At 55.1% G+C, this 17425-nt stretch overlaps 5 protein-coding genes across 5 annotated transcripts; 2 read left to right on the top strand and 3 right to left on the bottom strand.

The window, feature by feature from the left end:
- PG986_004803 (uncharacterized protein) lies at positions 1–813 on the bottom strand (the record flags this gene model as incomplete). Its single annotated transcript, XM_066841025.1, has 2 exons — positions 1–280; positions 407–813. The coding sequence occupies 2 exons, from the start codon at positions 811–813 to the stop codon at positions 1–3; spliced, it is 687 nt and encodes a 228-aa protein (XP_066703652.1).
- A 3397-nt stretch (positions 814–4210) lies between these two features.
- Positions 4211–5906, top strand: PG986_004802 (glucan endo-1-6-glucosidase BGN16.3; the record flags this gene model as incomplete). Its single annotated transcript, XM_066841024.1, has 5 exons — positions 4211–4837; positions 4905–4933; positions 4980–5155; positions 5235–5302; positions 5358–5906. The coding sequence occupies 5 exons, from the start codon at positions 4211–4213 to the stop codon at positions 5904–5906; spliced, it is 1449 nt and encodes a 482-aa protein (XP_066703651.1).
- A 605-nt stretch (positions 5907–6511) lies between these two features.
- On the bottom strand, positions 6512–7809 carry PG986_004801 (uncharacterized protein; the record flags this gene model as incomplete). Its single annotated transcript, XM_066841023.1, has 2 exons — positions 6512–7092; positions 7152–7809. The coding sequence occupies 2 exons, from the start codon at positions 7807–7809 to the stop codon at positions 6512–6514; spliced, it is 1239 nt and encodes a 412-aa protein (XP_066703650.1).
- Positions 7810–9574: 1765 nt separating this feature from the next.
- PG986_004800 (ubiquitin-conjugating enzyme) lies at positions 9575–10384 on the bottom strand (the record flags this gene model as incomplete). The annotated part of the gene is made up of 1 exon (XM_066841022.1): positions 9575–10384. The coding sequence occupies one exon, from the start codon at positions 10382–10384 to the stop codon at positions 9575–9577; it is 810 nt and encodes a 269-aa protein (XP_066703649.1).
- Positions 10385–11701: 1317 nt separating this feature from the next.
- PG986_004799 (uncharacterized protein) lies at positions 11702–13452 on the top strand (the record flags this gene model as incomplete). Its single annotated transcript, XM_066841021.1, has 3 exons — positions 11702–11734; positions 11829–11927; positions 12010–13452. 3 exons carry the CDS (start codon positions 11702–11704, stop codon positions 13450–13452), a joined length of 1575 nt encoding a protein of 524 aa, XP_066703648.1.
- Between the last annotated feature and the right edge of the window lie 3973 nt (positions 13453–17425).

Genomic DNA, 17425 nt, shown 5'->3' with positions numbered 1-17425 from the left:
TCACTTCTTAGACTGGATGCCATCACCCACAATCCCCTGCCAGCCACGCGTGAGCTCCGAGGGAACCCAGTCATCCGCTCTCTCGGTGTCACCAACATCCTCTTCCGCATCTTTGTTTGAATCCACATCCATTGCGTCAACATCGTCTGCGCAGCACTCCTTCTCGTTCTGGTTATGTCTCTCCTCCTTGGGGAAGAACAGGTGAAGCTTGTCGGCGAAGACCTTCTGCACGGCGTACTCGGCAGCGGTTCTAGAGCTGGGGCCAGGAGTGGTGGCGGCACTGGAACGAAAAGGAGGACAGGGGTTAGTATTTGCTCCTTGCTTCAGTCTGATTCTGGGAGAAAAGCCCCATCCCAACACTCCTGGCGAAGGGACAAAACGAAAGGGAGACCCCAGTAATACGTACTACTTGAAGCGAATCTCATCGGCAATGGCGTCGGCGACGTCGGCCTGCGCGCGGCGGCCCAGCTCGGCCCAGGCGGTGTCGGGCAGGCTATCCCGGGCCATCTTGCCGGCGCGGCTGCGCTTGACGCGGGTCCGCTCCCGGTCCTTGGAGGCCGGGTCCATGTTGGCGTAGTCCTCGCGGCGCTTGATGTTGACGGCCGTGGTGGAGAGCTGCTTGCCCGAAGGTCTCATATTGTTCTTGGAGCGGGCATCGTCGCGGTCATGCTGTTTTTCGGCAACGTGGCAGGTGGTGTTGTCGGTAACGAACTGATGGCCTTGGATGGCGGGGGTGGCGATGGCGGCAGTACGGAGGGCTTTGCGCACGCCTTTGCCCTTGTGTTTGGTCCTGGAGCTCTTGGAAGAGACCATCTTGGCGGCTCTTGGGGATATCGGCCAGTGGTCAAGAGACTGGCTTCGTGTTTTGTATGGTAGTTGGCTGGGTGGGGGAATTGCTTAAGAAGGGAAACACAGGCTGATAGCAGCAACCAGGTGGGCATGGAACAGAAACTCTGCATCGCCGACCCCTTTTTACAAGTCAAGTGTCCCAAGAGGGAAACCAAGTCGACGGTTCTCGAATGGCAAACTGACCCCCTGTGGGGGGAAGAGCTCAAAATGTTGTTCAGCACTTGCAGATGACATTCACACGCAGCTGGAAGAAGGACATCTCTCTTCAAGGAACCACCTTTATTGAATCCCTCCATATAGAGCCTGACAAGGAAACGTTTTTGCCTCTCCGTAAGGACGCCGTGGTGAAGGATAATAGGACTACAGATGGCAATTCACGTTGTACGGGAGACACATAGAGCTTATTGTATATGAGATAATCAGACTACTCCAAAGAGCACCAACCCCTTTCGACTTTTCGAGAAGTTCTCGTCGCGAAGTCTGCCTCGATTATTCTCCTTCAAATCCCATTTGGTCTTCAAAACCTAAGCGAACCTAAAGGAGCAAACGTTTGCTATCGTGGGGTTTTGCTTTCCTGCAGACGTCCATAGTTTGCCATCATGCATGAAAAATGGAAGCCTGCTAGCAACATGATCTTCAAAGCTGATAATAACTACTTGTACATGGCTTTGTTGTATTTCAAGATGTGCGGAAGCTTTGGGGTTCATGTACATACATACATACATGCGGTATTCGCCCTCCAGCACCAAGACGGCTCTGTCTTACCTCATCTGTCGGCATCTAAATCTCATTGACTTCCAGGCCTATAACGTACCACGTATCTCTTCTGTATATAACAGCAGACCTGATCAGCCCGTCCTCGTCACGACATGCACAATAAAGCAAGCCGAGAAGTTGAGTCCAAGCCGGGTTCTCCGTGTCCCCATTTTCTGAAGCAACCTCCATACGTGTCATCACAGGGAGCCAAACCGCATACATGGTCGCGACTCTGGAAAACTCCACCATAAGGGTTGTCCTCGACATACGCGTGCCGCTGGCGCCTGGGATCTATATCGTCACGCCAGCCTTATACTACACGCTTAGTTCAGGGGGGCCATCTGCCCCTGAAGAGCAACGCCATCTACGACAACAAGGTGGAACAGCTTCAATGTCAAGGAAACAACGTGGTCCATGTGGTGGCGCGTCTGCCTGCCTCCTACCTCCCTCGGCATCGATATCTTCGCCCGCAAGTGCTGCCCAGCCGAGTCAAGCTAGTACGGCGGGATATCCGCAATGGTACTATCCACCAAATTCTTCAATCTGGCAAGTGGCCTTCGCAAGATGCTAATCGCGAAGAAATTTGGCCCTGTGTTACGAATCATGTTATAACTAGTATAAATGTGCCTCTTCTCTGCCTACGTAGCTTGCCTGGGTGTACCTTATTAACGACCAGATCCAGATGATGCATTCTGCTGCATCGTCGCAGCCTATGTATGCCGGGGCAAAGCGCTCGTCAACAACTGGGTTTCCAATCTTGGCCGCATTCGGGTGTCAGGGAGCTAGCCTCTGCCATAGACCTGAAACTGAGCAACTATGATCATCAAGCAAGTAGTAGGCCACAGAGGGCTGTATTCACATTCTACCGCGAGGGAAGCAAGAGAACTAGCAAGCTACCTGGACAAACAGAACCAGCCCCCGTAAGGAGTATCTCCGTCGTACAGCACGTTGGCCTCATGAACCGGACGCTGAACCACATCCCGGGCATGTTGTTCCCGAAACGGGTGCCGCTAGGATGATGGACTTGTGGGGGTCTGCGGTGTATAACGTAAGATTCGAGCCGTTGCTTTATAAGATTATTGCCTTAAAAGAAGCAAAAAGCGTCTCATTACACTAAATGACGGAGAGTTTGTTTGACGATAGCACGCGTACGATTGGAAAGGCTTCCCTTACCGTCTTATCCAAGAGGCACAGAATGCTGGACCACAGAGTAGTTGGAGTCAATAACTACTTAGATATGATGTGTGGTGTCGTTTGCTTCTTGCCTAGCAAGCCTTTCGCATATACCTCCGTAGGCCCAGCTGATAGGTATTTTTCATGGCTGCAACTCATGTAGTGGAAACCAAACAGATCGTGTATGGCCTCTCGCCTAGATGCTCACAAGCAAGGCCAACGCTTAGTACTAGAGAATCAGCTGTCTATTCTGCCGAAGCCGAGAAACGACGACCAGTATAACTTATATAAGCCACTCGCCATCGGAAGGTCGTAGCATCGAAGGGAAATGTCATGTCTTAGCCCGGACCCAACCATGAGCCTTCTAGCTTTGGCGATTTGATTCCACCGATCGTGACGTCGGCCCAGGCCTCGATCCAAAACCTCAGCCGACGGTGAGGCTGCAAGTAAGTCACTGGATGTTGTGCTCCAAGACACATGCAGGCACATAGGATGTCATCATCCCCAAGAGAAAGAGATATGCTCGCATTTGTGTGGCAAAAGAAAGAACTCCGGCTTGTTCGGCTTCTTGGCGGCGACGCTGCCATGGCTTAATATAGAACACGAACAGAAGAGTCGCAAGCCTGATGATCGTGAACGTAGTAATAGCAAGAATATCAGTGTGTTGTGGCATATTCGCAGGAGATTGCGCTCTCTAAATAGCATTGAGTGGTGTGGTTGTCATGCACGTCGAGAAGAAGCAAAAGAAAAGAAACGACGCCAGGCTAGGATCGCAGAGATGCATGCCTTTGTCTCAGCTAACTGCCTAGTTGGGGTTGGTGGTGCTTTGAGGTTGCTATTATTAAACGGGCTCGCCCCCTGTAGCCTGTGGCTTCTAGCCGCATCCTCGATCGGGCGGACGCCTCTGCCGATCGGTAGCGGGCGTTTTGACATCATGGGCGCGGGTTGGGCCCGTTCGACAGGTTCATCATCATCACCTTCTTCATTGCGCTTCATCAGCATATGAGTCCTGCCCCAAATGGCATCTGTCTACTGAGGAGGGGAGGTACGACGTGGAATGCGCTAGATCCGCAACTGATCGCATGTAGAACTTGAGGATGCTTGTTGATTGTCTCCCAGTCCAGCTTACTGGCGCCCCAAGCCCCATCGAGAGACGCGGGCCACGGGCGGAGATTAGAAGCCAGGGTGAAGGGGGTTCGCCGATCCATCCGCCTAACCTAGGTCTTACTACAGCGCCCTAGCCTCGATTCACTTTTCAGTTCCTGCGGGGGGATTGTGCCTGCATCGTATCGAGCGGCTTAGGTTGTTTATATAGCGTCTGCGTCCCGTCGCCATGGAGTCCGGCATGTTCTCAGCAGCAAGTCCCTGAAGACGCAGCTTGCCAATCCAAGCCTCGCTCCAGCAGACTCTCCTTGCTGCCGCTAATACCGAGATGCGCTCCTCCACCCTAGCCCTCTGGGCCCTCAATGCGGTCTGCATCACCGCTGCGCCCAGCAACAGCCGCGGATCTCATTCCATAGGCTCCCGCCAACAGCCCTACAGCACCGGCGCCAAGGCCTTCGCCTCCTCCTCGGATGGGAAATACAAGCTAAGCGCAGTTGACGCCCCCGTGAAAGGCGCGGGGTCTCCGCCCAGCGGCGCCTCGCAGTGGAAGCTCGGCATCGACGACACCCCCGCGGGCCACCGCCAGCAAATCACCGGCTTCGGCGCCGCCGTGACGGACGCGACCGTGTCCGTCATCAACGCCTTACCCGCGGACCAGCGCGCCAAGCTGCTGCGGGAGCTCATGACGTCCGAGGGCGCCGACTTCGGGCTGCTGCGGCACACCATCGGCGCCTCGGACCTGTCGGCGCCTCCCGCCTACACGTACGACGATACCGAGGACAACGTCGAGGACAAGGACCTTGCCCAGTTCGGGCTCGGGGACCGCGGGAACGCCATGGCGGAGATGCTGGCCGAGATGAAGCAGCTGAAGCCGGAGCTGACCATCTTGGGATCGCCCTGGGCGCCGCCGGCGTGGATGCAGCTGGACCGCAAGCTGATGGGCGGGACCGAAAAGGTAAGCAAGCCCTCGTTACCAAAACGCTGGGCTTCCTCAAGGATCACTGCTAACAAAAACCACCCAGAACAACCTGGACCACGCCTACGTCGACCAGTACGCCCAGTACTTCGTCAAGTACCTGCAGGCCTACGCGGCGAAGGGCGCCCCCCGTCGACGCCATCACGCTCCAGAACGAGCCGCTCAACTCGCAGTCCGGCATGCCGACCATGTACGTCTACGCCGACGAGTCGGGCAAGCTGATCCGCGACAACGTCGGGCCCGCCCTCAAGAAGGCCGGGCTCAAGACCAGCGTCTGGGCTTATGACCACAACACCGGTATGCCTTTTTTTCATGTCTTGCGGCTCACCTCCGACCGCACACTGAGTGGCCCTGCTGACTCCTGCTTTCAATCCAGATCAACCATCCTACCCCCAGACGGTCCTGGACACGGCCCAGGACTACGTCGACACCGTCGCCTGGCACGTACGTAACTCCCCACCATCCACCCCCTCCCTCCTTCAGCACTAACACCCCTCAGTGCTATGCCACCAACAACCAATGGTCTGTCCTGTCCGACTTCCACACCAAGAACCCCCACTCCTCCCAATACATGACCGAGTGCTGGACCTCGTCCAAGTCCACCCCCTGGCACACGGCCAGCAGCTTCACCGTCGGCCCACTGCAGAACTGGGCCAAGGGCTCCCTGGCCTGGACCCTCGGCACCGACACCAACGACGGCCCCTACCTGGGCGGCTGCGACACCTGCCGCGGTTTAGTGGTGGTCGACACCTTGTCTACACCTACTTACGAGTTCACCGTCGACTACTACATGCTGGCCCAGTACTCCAAGTACATCCCCCGCGGCGCCACCGTCCTCGCCGGCACCGGCAGCTACACCTACAGCGATAGCGGCGCCGGCATCCAGTCCGTCGCCACCGCCAACCCGGACGGCACCCGCACCGTCGTCGTCGAGAACACCTTTGGCAACGACGTCTACATGACCCTCAACACCACCGCCGCAGAGGGCGGTGAGCAGTGGACCGGGAAGATCCCCGCCAACAGCGTCGTCACCTGGGTCTTGCCGTAAGCCAGCCTCCTCCTATTTCTTCCACTTCTAGTCTGTACATAGTTTTTAAATGGATTTCTTTCTACATAGCCCCTTCGATGCCTCCTCGAGAAGTGAAGACCGGCAAAACGTGGCCCATCGTGGCGTCACGATGGCCTCGTCGCCCCATCGTCTCTACTTACTTGCTGCGGCCATGCTTCTTCGGGTCCTCTAGTAGTACCCAAAATCATGATTCCTGCATCTAGAACAGGCTCAGATTTGAAAACTTGCATCGTAGCTAGAATGGGTCATCACTGCCAGGCCAGATCTAGTGCAGCAGATGCTTGCTTGGGTCACAGTACAAACTACACCACGTATCACGAAACGACGAAGACCAGCACATCAGATTCATTGTTCTCATTCATCTCAGATCGACTCATGTAGGTAGCCTCCAGGATGCTCTAACTGCCATCTATCATCTTCTCATGTCAGTCTGCGACAAGCAGCGAAGACAGGTAAGGCAGTCCGTCAATCATATATGAGTCCGTCTCTCTATATCAACAAGGGCATGCTCCGACGCACACACAGAAAAACGCAAGTACACTCAGCATCAGTCGTCAATCTTCCTCATCAAGACCAGCCACTGTCTAGGAGCTACTGTTCTTGTTGCTCGAGGCAGCGCTCTTCGGGGAGGTGCTTCGGGAGCGCTCCAGCAGCTCGCCAGTTCCACTGATGGTATCGGTGACTCTGGTGCGTCTGGCAGGAGCATCCTCCTCCGTGTCGTCATCAGCGTGATCGCCAATGTGCGAATTGACGCCAGAAGCAGCCGACTGCTTCTTCAGATGCTCGATGTGAGCCTCCTTGAGGGGATCTGCCATTCCCTTGACAGCGGCCTTGGTGTTCTCTTTGAACTTCAGGTTACATCCGCTGTGAGATGCATGAGGAGCATAGTTCCTTCCCTCCCAATGCTGCAAGACAACGCCTTCAATGCGGCTTACGAGGCTAGCGATGCTTTCCTTGTACTGAGCGGCCTTCGGGACCGGGAAAAGGCCGGCCGAGAGCAGCTGAGTGACAGCAGATCCAAACATCATCGTCTCACACTTTTCTGCATCGACGCCTGTCTTGCAGAACTTGACCTCACCGGTGTGGGCACTAACGGCCTCCAATGCAGCTTCGATAGCAGTCAGGATCTTCTCGACCGTCTCGGTTCGGATGGCAGTGATCTCATCTGTAAAGAAGCCTCCAGAGTCAGTGGAAAGTTCACAAGAATCAATGTTAGATACGTACCGAGAATACCGGCAGGCAGAACCAAATCCTCAAGTTTGGTGCCAGCTGCATTCACCAGGTCGCCGTCGCCGTCAACCTTCGCAGTCATGGTGAGGCTCTTGACCATGTTCCGCAGGAGCTTGGCATCTCCGAGCTCCCACGCGATGAACGCCGCCTTGTGATTGACGGCAGCGGAGGAATCGTCCTTGTGAAGCTGTGCGAAAGGACGGAGCCACTGAGAGGCCCAAGGCATGGTCAGTCCAGTGCTCTGGAACTTGGACGTCAAGTTGGTTACGGCACACAGACCCTCCAAGCTGACCTCGGCAGGAACCTTCGCGAAGTCGAAATGGGCAATTCGCATGAGGGTCTCCAGAGCGTTCAGCTGAACCTCACCAATGTCCAAGTCGACATTGCCGTCAGTAGCTGACTTGCCATCCTTGCCAAAGATGATGGCGCGAAGAACATCGGAGGCAGTAGCAAGGTTCATGCCAGAAACCTTGTACTCGACGGCTCCAAAGGAACCCTTGACGTTGAGAGTAACGTCGGCAGCATTGTGGAAAACAATGACTGTGTCCTTGGTGACGACGGGGGTGTTGTCGGTTGCCTCGGGCGACTCGGGCAGGGGAAGGACCTCGGCCTCCTTTCGAGGTTGAGGGATGGTGTTGGTCTCGGTAGACATGATGACGATCAAGACTGTACAAGAATACCAAGGCTGGCGATGGATGTTCAAGCAATCTGAGAAAACAGTGGTGAGAAAATGTTGCTTGCAAAGGCGCACTCTACCATGTGTGTGCGCTGTGTTTGCAAGTGAGATCGGCAAGAGGAGGGCCAGGGAGAAATCGCCAAATGTAAGACGGTGATTTGGATTGGGGATCGTGAAAGGAAGTGCGCGATTGAATGCGCCGACCTGTGGATTTGTATGCGCGTGTGTTGCCTGGGAGTGGACGTGGACGTGTGTTGGTGGTGTGGTGAAGGAATGTGGGAGGAGGAGGGCACACGAACTTGCAATCGCAAGCAGCAACAACAATGGGTGGGGGAAAAATTGAAAAGATTTGTGAACAGGGGGGAAAAAAAATCAAAACTTACCTGCTGTAGATGGCTGGAAGAGATCAGACGGTGACAGGAACCTGACCAAAGGTGTGTGTGCCGGTAGTGACTGAACAAAGGCAGGTGGTGGTGAAGGAAGCGATTCGCAAGTTGGACCTTGGGGATGAAGGAACAATCGTAACAAGATGCGGGAAGACTGCGGGTCTGGCGTTTCTGTGAACAGAAAGAAAAGCAGAAGGTAAGACTGAGTTGCCAGCAGAAAAGAAACCTCTTCCAGTGACAGATGCTTTCGACTTGAAGAAGTGAAAGGATGTTGCCAACGTCGAAGCGGAACGAGGTTGGTGGGTGGGAAGTGGTTGAAGGAGAGAGATCACTTCAACCCACGCACAAGATGTTGGTGGGGAAAAGAAAAGCTGCTACAAGGCACCAGGCGCAGATTGACAAGGACCTAAGGCAGTGAATAATCAATTAGTACCTGCTGGAATTGAGGAGTTGCAGAAGGGCGATTGTTCCAGCACTTATCAATGGAATAACCACCAAGGCAGCTGCAGGTTGGAAGGTGCCCCCCACGCGTAGGTCCAGAGCAGCACCTCAAAAATTCAGCAGGTCACCAAGATGCTGCTGGGCTGGTTGATCTGATGTGCTGCTGGAACAGAACTTGCATACAGACCTGTTGTGCTTCGGTGTCGATCGAAGCGGTTGGTTGGGAGCACGCTCCAGGAGAGGGAACCGGGCAGTGATGTACAAGAAGAGGATGGAGTTTTGGGAAGATGGAGTCCCTGCTATATGGACGCTTCCGGAACAGAGAAACCAGTCATGGAGAGTAGAATGCAAGTGGTCAGACACGTGCTTGGTTGGTGAGTCTGGCCAATATAAGTCCTTCCGCCTCCAGATGTTGATCAAGATTGCCGCCAAGTCAAGGCGGATACATTCGCAATGTTCCACTAGCTGCTGCCGCGGCTACACATTCACTTCCATCAGTCGAGAGATCTCGTGTACAAGTAAACCATGTATGGCAAAGGTCGCATATTAGAATCCAAATATTTTCAAGGAGGCTGTAACCTAAAACAACGCCCAGTATTGATACAGGAAGAGTAGTTTGGCCATCATCACCTGCTTGTAGATGACTGGACTGCTGCCGCAAAATAGAACAAGGGAACGCTGCGCTGGATACCTCCCTATGCAACCTATGTATGTGCTGATGTATGGTGTGGTGTGTGGAGGTGGCATTCTTGTGTGACAGATCCTGCTTCTCGTCTTCCCCTATCCCTGAGCCACCTAAATATGCCGTTTAATAGCTATTACCTCAGCATCACATGCTACTACTGCTTGCTTGCTTGCTTGCTGCTCCTTCTTCATCTTCCAATACCTACGCCGTCTCCAAGAGACGCTTCCCTTCAGAGGGACCCAGACTGGTTCTCACCCTCGGAGCCCAGCCACCGGGCCAGGGCAGTGTACACCAGGATCACCCCGATGCCTATTATCCACTTGTTGCGCAGCCAGCTCCGGCCAGCCGCGTCGCGCCGCTGCACCACGGCATCCACCACCGCCTGGGTCTGGCCACCGCTACCGGCTGCGATGCCCAGTCCAGGGGGACCGCAGCTGGCGCCGGCGGCGTTGGCGGACTGGCCAGTTATGGGATCGATTTTGTGCTCGGCCATCCAGGCCCAGTTCTCCTTATCGACCTCGGGCCACTCGGCGCGGAACTTGGCGCCGCCATCGCCCGCCTTCACGTTGCCCTTTCCAGCTGCGTTCTTCTGGCTGCCTCCCGCCGTGGAGTTCCACCATCGCGACCGGGCGGCCAGGAACTTGCGCTCGCGCTCCGTGCTCGAGACGGAACCGGTAGTCATCTCCTCCGACGTCATGAAGGACAGCAGCGCCACAAGGATTGTCGACACCTCCCAGGCCGGATTGAAGGACTTGGGGTGGAAGTCGGAGATGGACAAACACAGGCGCGTCGAGGGCTGGAAGCGGCCCGAGGGCGTGTGCATGCGGATGGCGGGCGGGGCGAAGGGGTAGTTGGAGGGGAAGATCAGCGTGCCCCAGTACTGGCCGCCGTAGTAAGGGGTCTCCTCGGGCCCCGTGATGATGTAGTGCCACTCGAGGATGTTGCTGTCGGACGGATGCGCCTCGATGTAGGGCGGCGGGTTCTGCGAGATGGACTTGTATTCGCGCGTCAGACGCTTGTGCGCTGCCTTGCTGGCCATGATGCCTGGTTTCAAGGCTGTTTTGCGTGTTTCGGCTCGTCTTTGTGTCCGTAGAATGGGCGTGCTCGGTTTGGAGGATGCGACTTTGTTGGGGGTGGTGTCGGGTAGATAAAGATGCAAGTTGACTCAACCTTTGGTGTTCAGGGACCAAGGGGGGATCCCAGGAGGCGAGGACTAGGCCGGGTCTTGGACGAGAGAACGGCGAGGTGACGTCGGCAGTCTACAATTACGTTGTCCCGTCCAAACTCTTTGTGGAGCAGGAAACTCTTTCGGACAATTGGATCGTGCAGCGGGTTTTGAATGAAGTCGGATCAGAGAAGAGAGAGAGAGAAAGAGAGATTGAAGTAGGGCGAAGGAAAAACAACAACGAGGCAGCGTTTTTTGTTGGTTGGTCTGATCTGAACACACTGCAGCAGGTGATGATGGATGGGTTAAGGTAATGTCTGAGGCTGAGCCAGACTGCCAGACTGGTCTCAAAGGGTTGAGTGGTGTGGGTGGTGATACGTCGGCGTTACCTCAGTAGGCCCCGTAGTTCTCAAAAGAGCCACTGGACGGTCCCCTGGGTCTGGGTGTTTGGTGTGGCACTACTACTAAGCACCGCCTAAACCCCTAACGAAAAAGACGACGGTGCTGCTGCAACTTGCATGACCCATGACTTACCTCTGGAAACAGACAGGGGACGCACGACTTGGCGCCGTCGGCGATGCTGGAGAAGCCTGTTCGGCCCGTCTGACTGGCCGCAATGGGCATAAATCTGGAGAAACGGTCTTGTTCCACCTGCCTGCTGCAAAAAGGGCCTGGGATGGAGATGATGGGCGATCTGGTAAGCGCAGGGAACTGGAGTTGAGTCTCTGTCTCTGTTTGTCAACGCTGTCTGTCTTTGATACAGTACCAGATCAGTTGTAGGAATAGGAATGATTGGATCATTTATACGCAACTACCGGTACATGTCCGATATAATTTAATATCACCAGCCGACGTAGCGGAGATGGTGTTTTTAACGCTGTTCTAGGAACCATAATCCCAGCGTCTGGTATGTACAGAGCGTTGCACTGAGTTGTCGGAATCACCAGCCACAGCCACATGCCACACCGGCTTGTCCCGCCTGGCCCTCCAAGCACCTATAGCACCAGCCACACCCCACTCTACCTTTTGTTAATTGGAAAGTTCCGACTGTAGCAGGTCAATTGATTTGAGTGAGGCATTGACCCGAGAACCCGACGGAAGCTCGATATTCGTGCAATTGAGCTCAAGAGCCGCATCTCCAACTTACCGCGAGAGTCGATTCTGCCTCGGTAGCCCCGGCCGGCCCTCAAGATGGCGTCAAAAGCGTTTGCTGACAGCAGCGATGTAAGTATACCTGGTGCTGCCCCTCTCTCTGTGCAGTTTTGTCATGCCACTTAGACCAGTGCGCTGATGTCACATCTTCGATATTGTGTATTAGGCTTTCGAGCGCACCCTCAAGCAAGAGACAGCTTCTGTCGACAAGAAGCTAGCAGCAGAACGAGCCGAAGCCTACGCCGAGACTCGCAACCTCGACCTCGTATGTACCATTGCCAATGGCCTTCGCTATATCCTCCTCAGCCCACCCTGAGCGCAATTGCTAAACCAGTTTTCCCTTACAGCTCTCCCAAAACGGCACACTCCCCGTCACCTTCTCCTCGATCGCCGTCCACGGCGCCAAGAACACCCGCAAGTCCTTCCTCGACCCTGTCTTCCAGCCCCTCGTCGACAGCCGCAACAATGCCAAGTACACCCTGGCCGAGATGCTGGCCCAGATCAGCGACGCCGTCGGCAAGATGCAGCGCTTCGACATCTTCCACGAGCAGATCCAGGTCCACCTTTCGCAGCCTTCGCAAGTCGACCCCTCCTCCACTCCGACCGACTTCGACGTCGCCCTCCGCGTGCGCGAGAAGTCCCGCATCTACCTCAAGACGGGCACCGACCTGGGCAACGCCGAGGGCTCGGCCTACGGCACCATGTTCTGGCGCAACGTCTTCGGCGGCGCCGAAACCCTGAGCCTCAACGCCTCGGCCGGCACCCGTACAAGATCCGCCTACACGGCCGAGCTCAGCGCACCCGTCCTGAGCAACCCCGACTTGCGCCTGAGCTTCGAGGGTCTCGCGAGCAGCACACAGAAGCCCTGGGCCAGCCACGAGGAGGCCGTCAAGGGAGGCGCCGTGAAGCTCAACTGGCTGGATCCCGCCGGCGACAAGCACCAGTTTGGCTATACCGGCGCCTGGCGACAGATCACGGGGCTGCACGAGAAGGCGTCTGCTTCGGTGCGGGGCGATGCTGGTGACTCGGTTAAGAGCTCGATACAATACCTCTTCCAGAGAGATCGCAGGGATAACCCAATGCTTCCGCAAGCCGGTTACCTGGTGAAAGCGGCCACAGAGCTGGCAGGCTGGGGCCATTTGCAAGGCGACGTTGGTTTCTCCAAGAGCGAGGTGGAATTCTCAGGCGCTGTGCCGGTCCCTGTTCCAGGTATCAGCAGGCCCTCCGGTGTATCAATAGGGGCCGGCTTCAGGGCCGGCATGCTGTACCCGCTGCCGCTCGGCTACGGCCTCAATGGCGCGAAGCCCAGCAGACTGAATGATCGGTTTACTCTGGGTGGTCCTACCGATGTTCGAGGTTTCACGTTGGGCGGCATTGGACCCCGCGACGGCGCTGATGCGCTTGGCGGAGATGTGTTTGCCGCCGGCAGCGTCAACATGTTGCTTCCCCTCCCGCGGTCCGGCGCCGACAGCCCGTTCCGGCTCCAGCTCTTTGCGAACGGTGGGCGTTCGGTCGCCATGTCCAGCAAAGCGAGAAGAGGAAGCGAGAAGGAAGGAAAGAAGGAGAGCAGCCATCAAGGTGGCATGAGCAGCGGCGCGGTCTGGAACGGCATGACGTCGGCCACCAAGGAGCTCGCCAACGGGCTCCCGAGTCTTTCGACTGGGTTTGGGCTGGTGTATGCGCACCCCGTGGCTCGGTTTGAGCTCAACTTTAGTTTGCCCCTGGTGGTAAGGAAGGGCGAGGAGTCGAGGAAGGGGCTTAGTGTTGGGGTGGGCATCAACTTCTTGTAGAGGTTGACTGTCCTGCTTCACGAGCGCATCCTTGTATATAACAATGAAAGAAAAACTCCTACTTTTGTACAACTCGATTTAACCATTGGTTGCTCTGCGAATAATGCGTTAGTTTATATGTAGAGTTTGGGTGGATTTGGAACGGGTTCATTACCAAAAGCTTGATCGCATGTCAGGTTCCCACCCATTCATCGTGACCTTTCTATTCTTGGTGTCGTAGTCTAGTTATGCTGACAGCATGTCTCTCACTACCGCCGGCAATCATGCGTATCTTTCCAAGGTATGCCTGAAGTATCGCCTCTCGCCAGGGTCTTTTGGCAGTACTGCCTGTCTGTTAGGACTTTCCGAGTTTACCTGGCTATCCTATCGCAGCCCCCCTTTTCCTTCTTCGAGTAAGACTTTTGGACATATGGGCAGGAATTACATAAACCGTGATCTGTCATATGTTGGGTTGCTCAATGCATCTTCTCCCTGCGTGTTTCCGAAACCATATGAGGTAACGATACTGTCTGCTCTGAATTGATTGAAGGGTTTTAAGGATACAACTTGGCAAGAACCTATCCAAGAGCCGACGACACATTCAAACACGCATACATATCTACTCACATCTACATGCTACGTACTCTCACTGGCGCCGTGAACATATCCAGCGTCGGAGGGAAGTCCCATGAAAGGCCTTTTGCGGAGATGCACGTGGGACGAAACGTATGGGGATGCCTTTTGCAACACCTTGGTGTCCAAGTATGTCTGCGAGTTGCATAGTACATGTACCCAAGGCGAAGTCAAGAGGCGTTGATGATGATGATGGGCAATGGACTCCTCTTTACCAGGTACTCTGCCGAATCCAGAATTGAGATGTACGTGGAAGAGCCAAGCTTAAGCATCCGGGTCAGTAGACGTTTCGGTATTAGCAGTGTAGCAGTGATCACCGTGACCTCTATCCCACACGAGTGATATGGGGGGACTCCTTGGGAGGCGGAGGGAACCCCCGGAAATGCATGGGCGAGTGGGTCGGCCGGGAGAATCACCTGGCATCAGATTCGTTTCGCTGTGGTCCAAAGTCGGAGTGTGCAGCCGCAGCGAATAGTCTAGAGCCATTGATCATCGTCAAAAGTTGCCTGGTACAGCGAGGGTGGTAAGAGTGCATGCGAGTGAGTATGGGAGGAACGGAGATGTTATCTCTTGCGCAATGTTCGTCTCTCCGGCATGAGGGCGTTCAGTCACATTTGCCAGTGATAGATCATCTCTCTGTGTCTGCCTGCCGGTTGGGAGGTTGTTCGAGGAGAGGGAGAAGGAGGGTGAGGACGAGGACGAGGACGAGGTAGACGGACGTGGAAGAAAGACCAGCGACAGAAAGGCAGCGCTAGCTAGATGCAGCTTATTTGAAATCCATCCCACCTCGGCGGTAACGGTTCGCGGGCGGTCTGGAACTCAAGGTTACCCCAATCATGCAACCACCCCTACTATCATATGTGCTGCTACAGCATACTACTACTGCATGCGAGGGAGGGAAAGAAAGAAAGAAAGGAACGCCCCGTTGCGACACCGCACGCTGCAGGTTTGCTCGGCGGCTTGCTGCTTGCTTCGATGCATTGATGCGGGCAGACCAGACCAGACCAGACCAAACCAGACCAAACCAGACCACAGGGGTTGGTTGGGGTGGTGTGTCCGTCCGTCCGTTTATGTTGTCTGCCGGCGGCGTCGATCTATCTACATGTGTGCAAGTGAGGGATTTCCTTCTCCATACGATCGAATGTCTGTGTCGGTTCTTGTTGGCATCCAAGTATGTAAGTACTAATATAAAATTTTTATATATCATTCTCCAGCTTGTGACAAGGAAAACAAGAAAAGAGGTCAGTGGGTTGAGAAAGTAGCCTCCACCAGATGAAAACAAATGGCGTAATAGTATATCCAAGTCTGTCCAATATCAGAAGAACTAGCGAGCACAGTAGCCCTTCACTGTGAGTTAGTGCCAAGGTCTGTGAGTCTGTTAGTGGCGGGCCCGCAGAGTTGAGAACCCCCCACCAACACGAACAGGTAACCTAGCAGTGGAAGTTGGATGAGAGAGCCAGAGACAGAGCCAGAGAGAGGCAGGCTAAGCGACACCAACCGTCCATCCCGACAACCGATACCCGACAGACAAGAAACGACCAACTCCGAACAGGCACGCCCCATGTTGACTTTTTTTTTTTTTTTTTTACTGGCCTCGTTCCCAACTTGGCTGCCCCAATCAGATCAGACGCTCGAGATATCTATCTATCTATCTATCTATCGTATGATCATCATCGCGTTTCGTCAAGGTGAACGGCAAGACCATGTAATGCATGCTGACAAGCCGCCAGCCGTGCCGTGGTGTGGTGGTGCATGGCGAGATGGGAGGAAGTATGCATATGCAGCAGGTATGCAGTGTAGCGAGGCGAGTTGCCGGCGAACGTGCGAGTGCGACACTAGGGAAGCATGACAATTTCCATGATCTTCCGGCAGGTTGGTATGCCAAAGAAAAGGAAGGGTCTTGCTTGCTTGCCGAGCTGCTTTGGGATCGTGACTGGTCGAGCCGGGATTCGGGATAGGTAGGCCTGCGCGCACAGTGCAGACAGGCCTTGGTGGGTGTAAAGGCGGCGTCCAAAAACCGAGCGAGATGCTTTTCTGTTGTAGGTGTCAGGTGGCTCTTGGGTTGAGCCGCATTCCTCGTGCTCGACACTAGACCACTAGACCAGCTGCCCTGCCTCGAACTCGAACGAGGCCCTCCGCCGCTCTCTTCTGGTTCTCGGAGAATCGAGGAGAAAGCCAGGCTAGGCTAGGGTCGGGGTGCACAGAACGCCCTCTGGTAGGTCGAGCTGCCACGGACGCTCAAGAACCAGAGGAGAAGAACGAGGGCGGATGGATATCCCAGTGCTAGAGTGCGGCGGTGAGTGGACTGGCCTGTGGGCTACAGGACGTTACTATTACTGGACGGGGATCGACCCCCTGGAGATTACTCACAGCTTAGCTCGGCCGACTACCAACGCTGGACTAACTGCTACCGCTCTAACGCTCTTTTTTGTCACTAACACATCCCGGGAATTGCAACAACTGACTGCGGATTGCAACACTTCGTGTAAGTTGCCCTGCCTGTCTCGAGGTTCAATACTCCGGGAACTAAAACTTAGTCAGCTTCAAACGGGCAGACAACCTACTGGTAGACACTGAACCCTGGAAATCTCGTGGCCCCCCAATGTCTCTGATCTGAAATCACTCCGAATGGGTTGCTGCTGGACGCTGGTGAGGGGGAGCGAGGGAGGGGAGCTGACACGGTGTGTTTCTTTAAGCACCGAGACAAAGCAGCACCCACCACCCACCATCCAACACGAGACAACGAGGCTTCCGGGCCGGGCAGGAGGCCGAAGTAGCGAAGAGAGAGAGAGAGCATTTGTTATTTTCTGCAGCAGTCTGCATCGCTGCTGAGGTCGGGGTTGCAATGCCGGCCGGCCTGCTGCTTTGTTGGCATTGGTTTTCTCTTGACTAGAATGTGTGGTTAACATGCCTTGGCGGACAGTGCAGTGCATGCTGCTGTAAATGATAGACAGGCTGTTGTTGTTAGTGCCAGCCAGCAGCGCCTGGTCTGTCGGTCACTTGCTGAATGGGGGAGGAGCTAGACCTATGTAGTCGCTGTCGCGCACTGTTGCATATCCTCTTAAGCGCTGGCCTGCTGGCTGCTGGCTGCTGGCCTTTTGGTTCATCCCTCCTCTTTCCTCAGTCTTCGTTTTCCGTCGTTGCAGTTGCATACATACCATTGTTGTGCATTAGCTCCCACGGTGGACCCAGGCCGATAGTCCTGTCAGTCAGTCAATCCCAGTGCAGGCCAGACCGTCGGCAAACTCTGCGATCTCGGTGCACCTGGCTCGAGCTGGGGCCGCAGCGAGACCATCACGCGGCAAGCAGGGCCATCTGGGAGCGATAGTCCCCTGCTTTCTATGAAACCCTGCCTCCCTGC

Source organism: Apiospora aurea, assembly GCF_038362705.1.
Source record: "Apiospora aurea strain CBS 24483 chromosome Unknown utg000003l_segment0_segment0, whole genome shotgun sequence".
Lineage (NCBI taxonomy): Eukaryota > Fungi > Ascomycota > Sordariomycetes > Amphisphaeriales > Apiosporaceae > Apiospora > Apiospora aurea.
The sequence above is the reverse complement of the archived record's forward strand: the minus strand, read 5'-3'. Positions and strand labels throughout refer to the sequence as shown.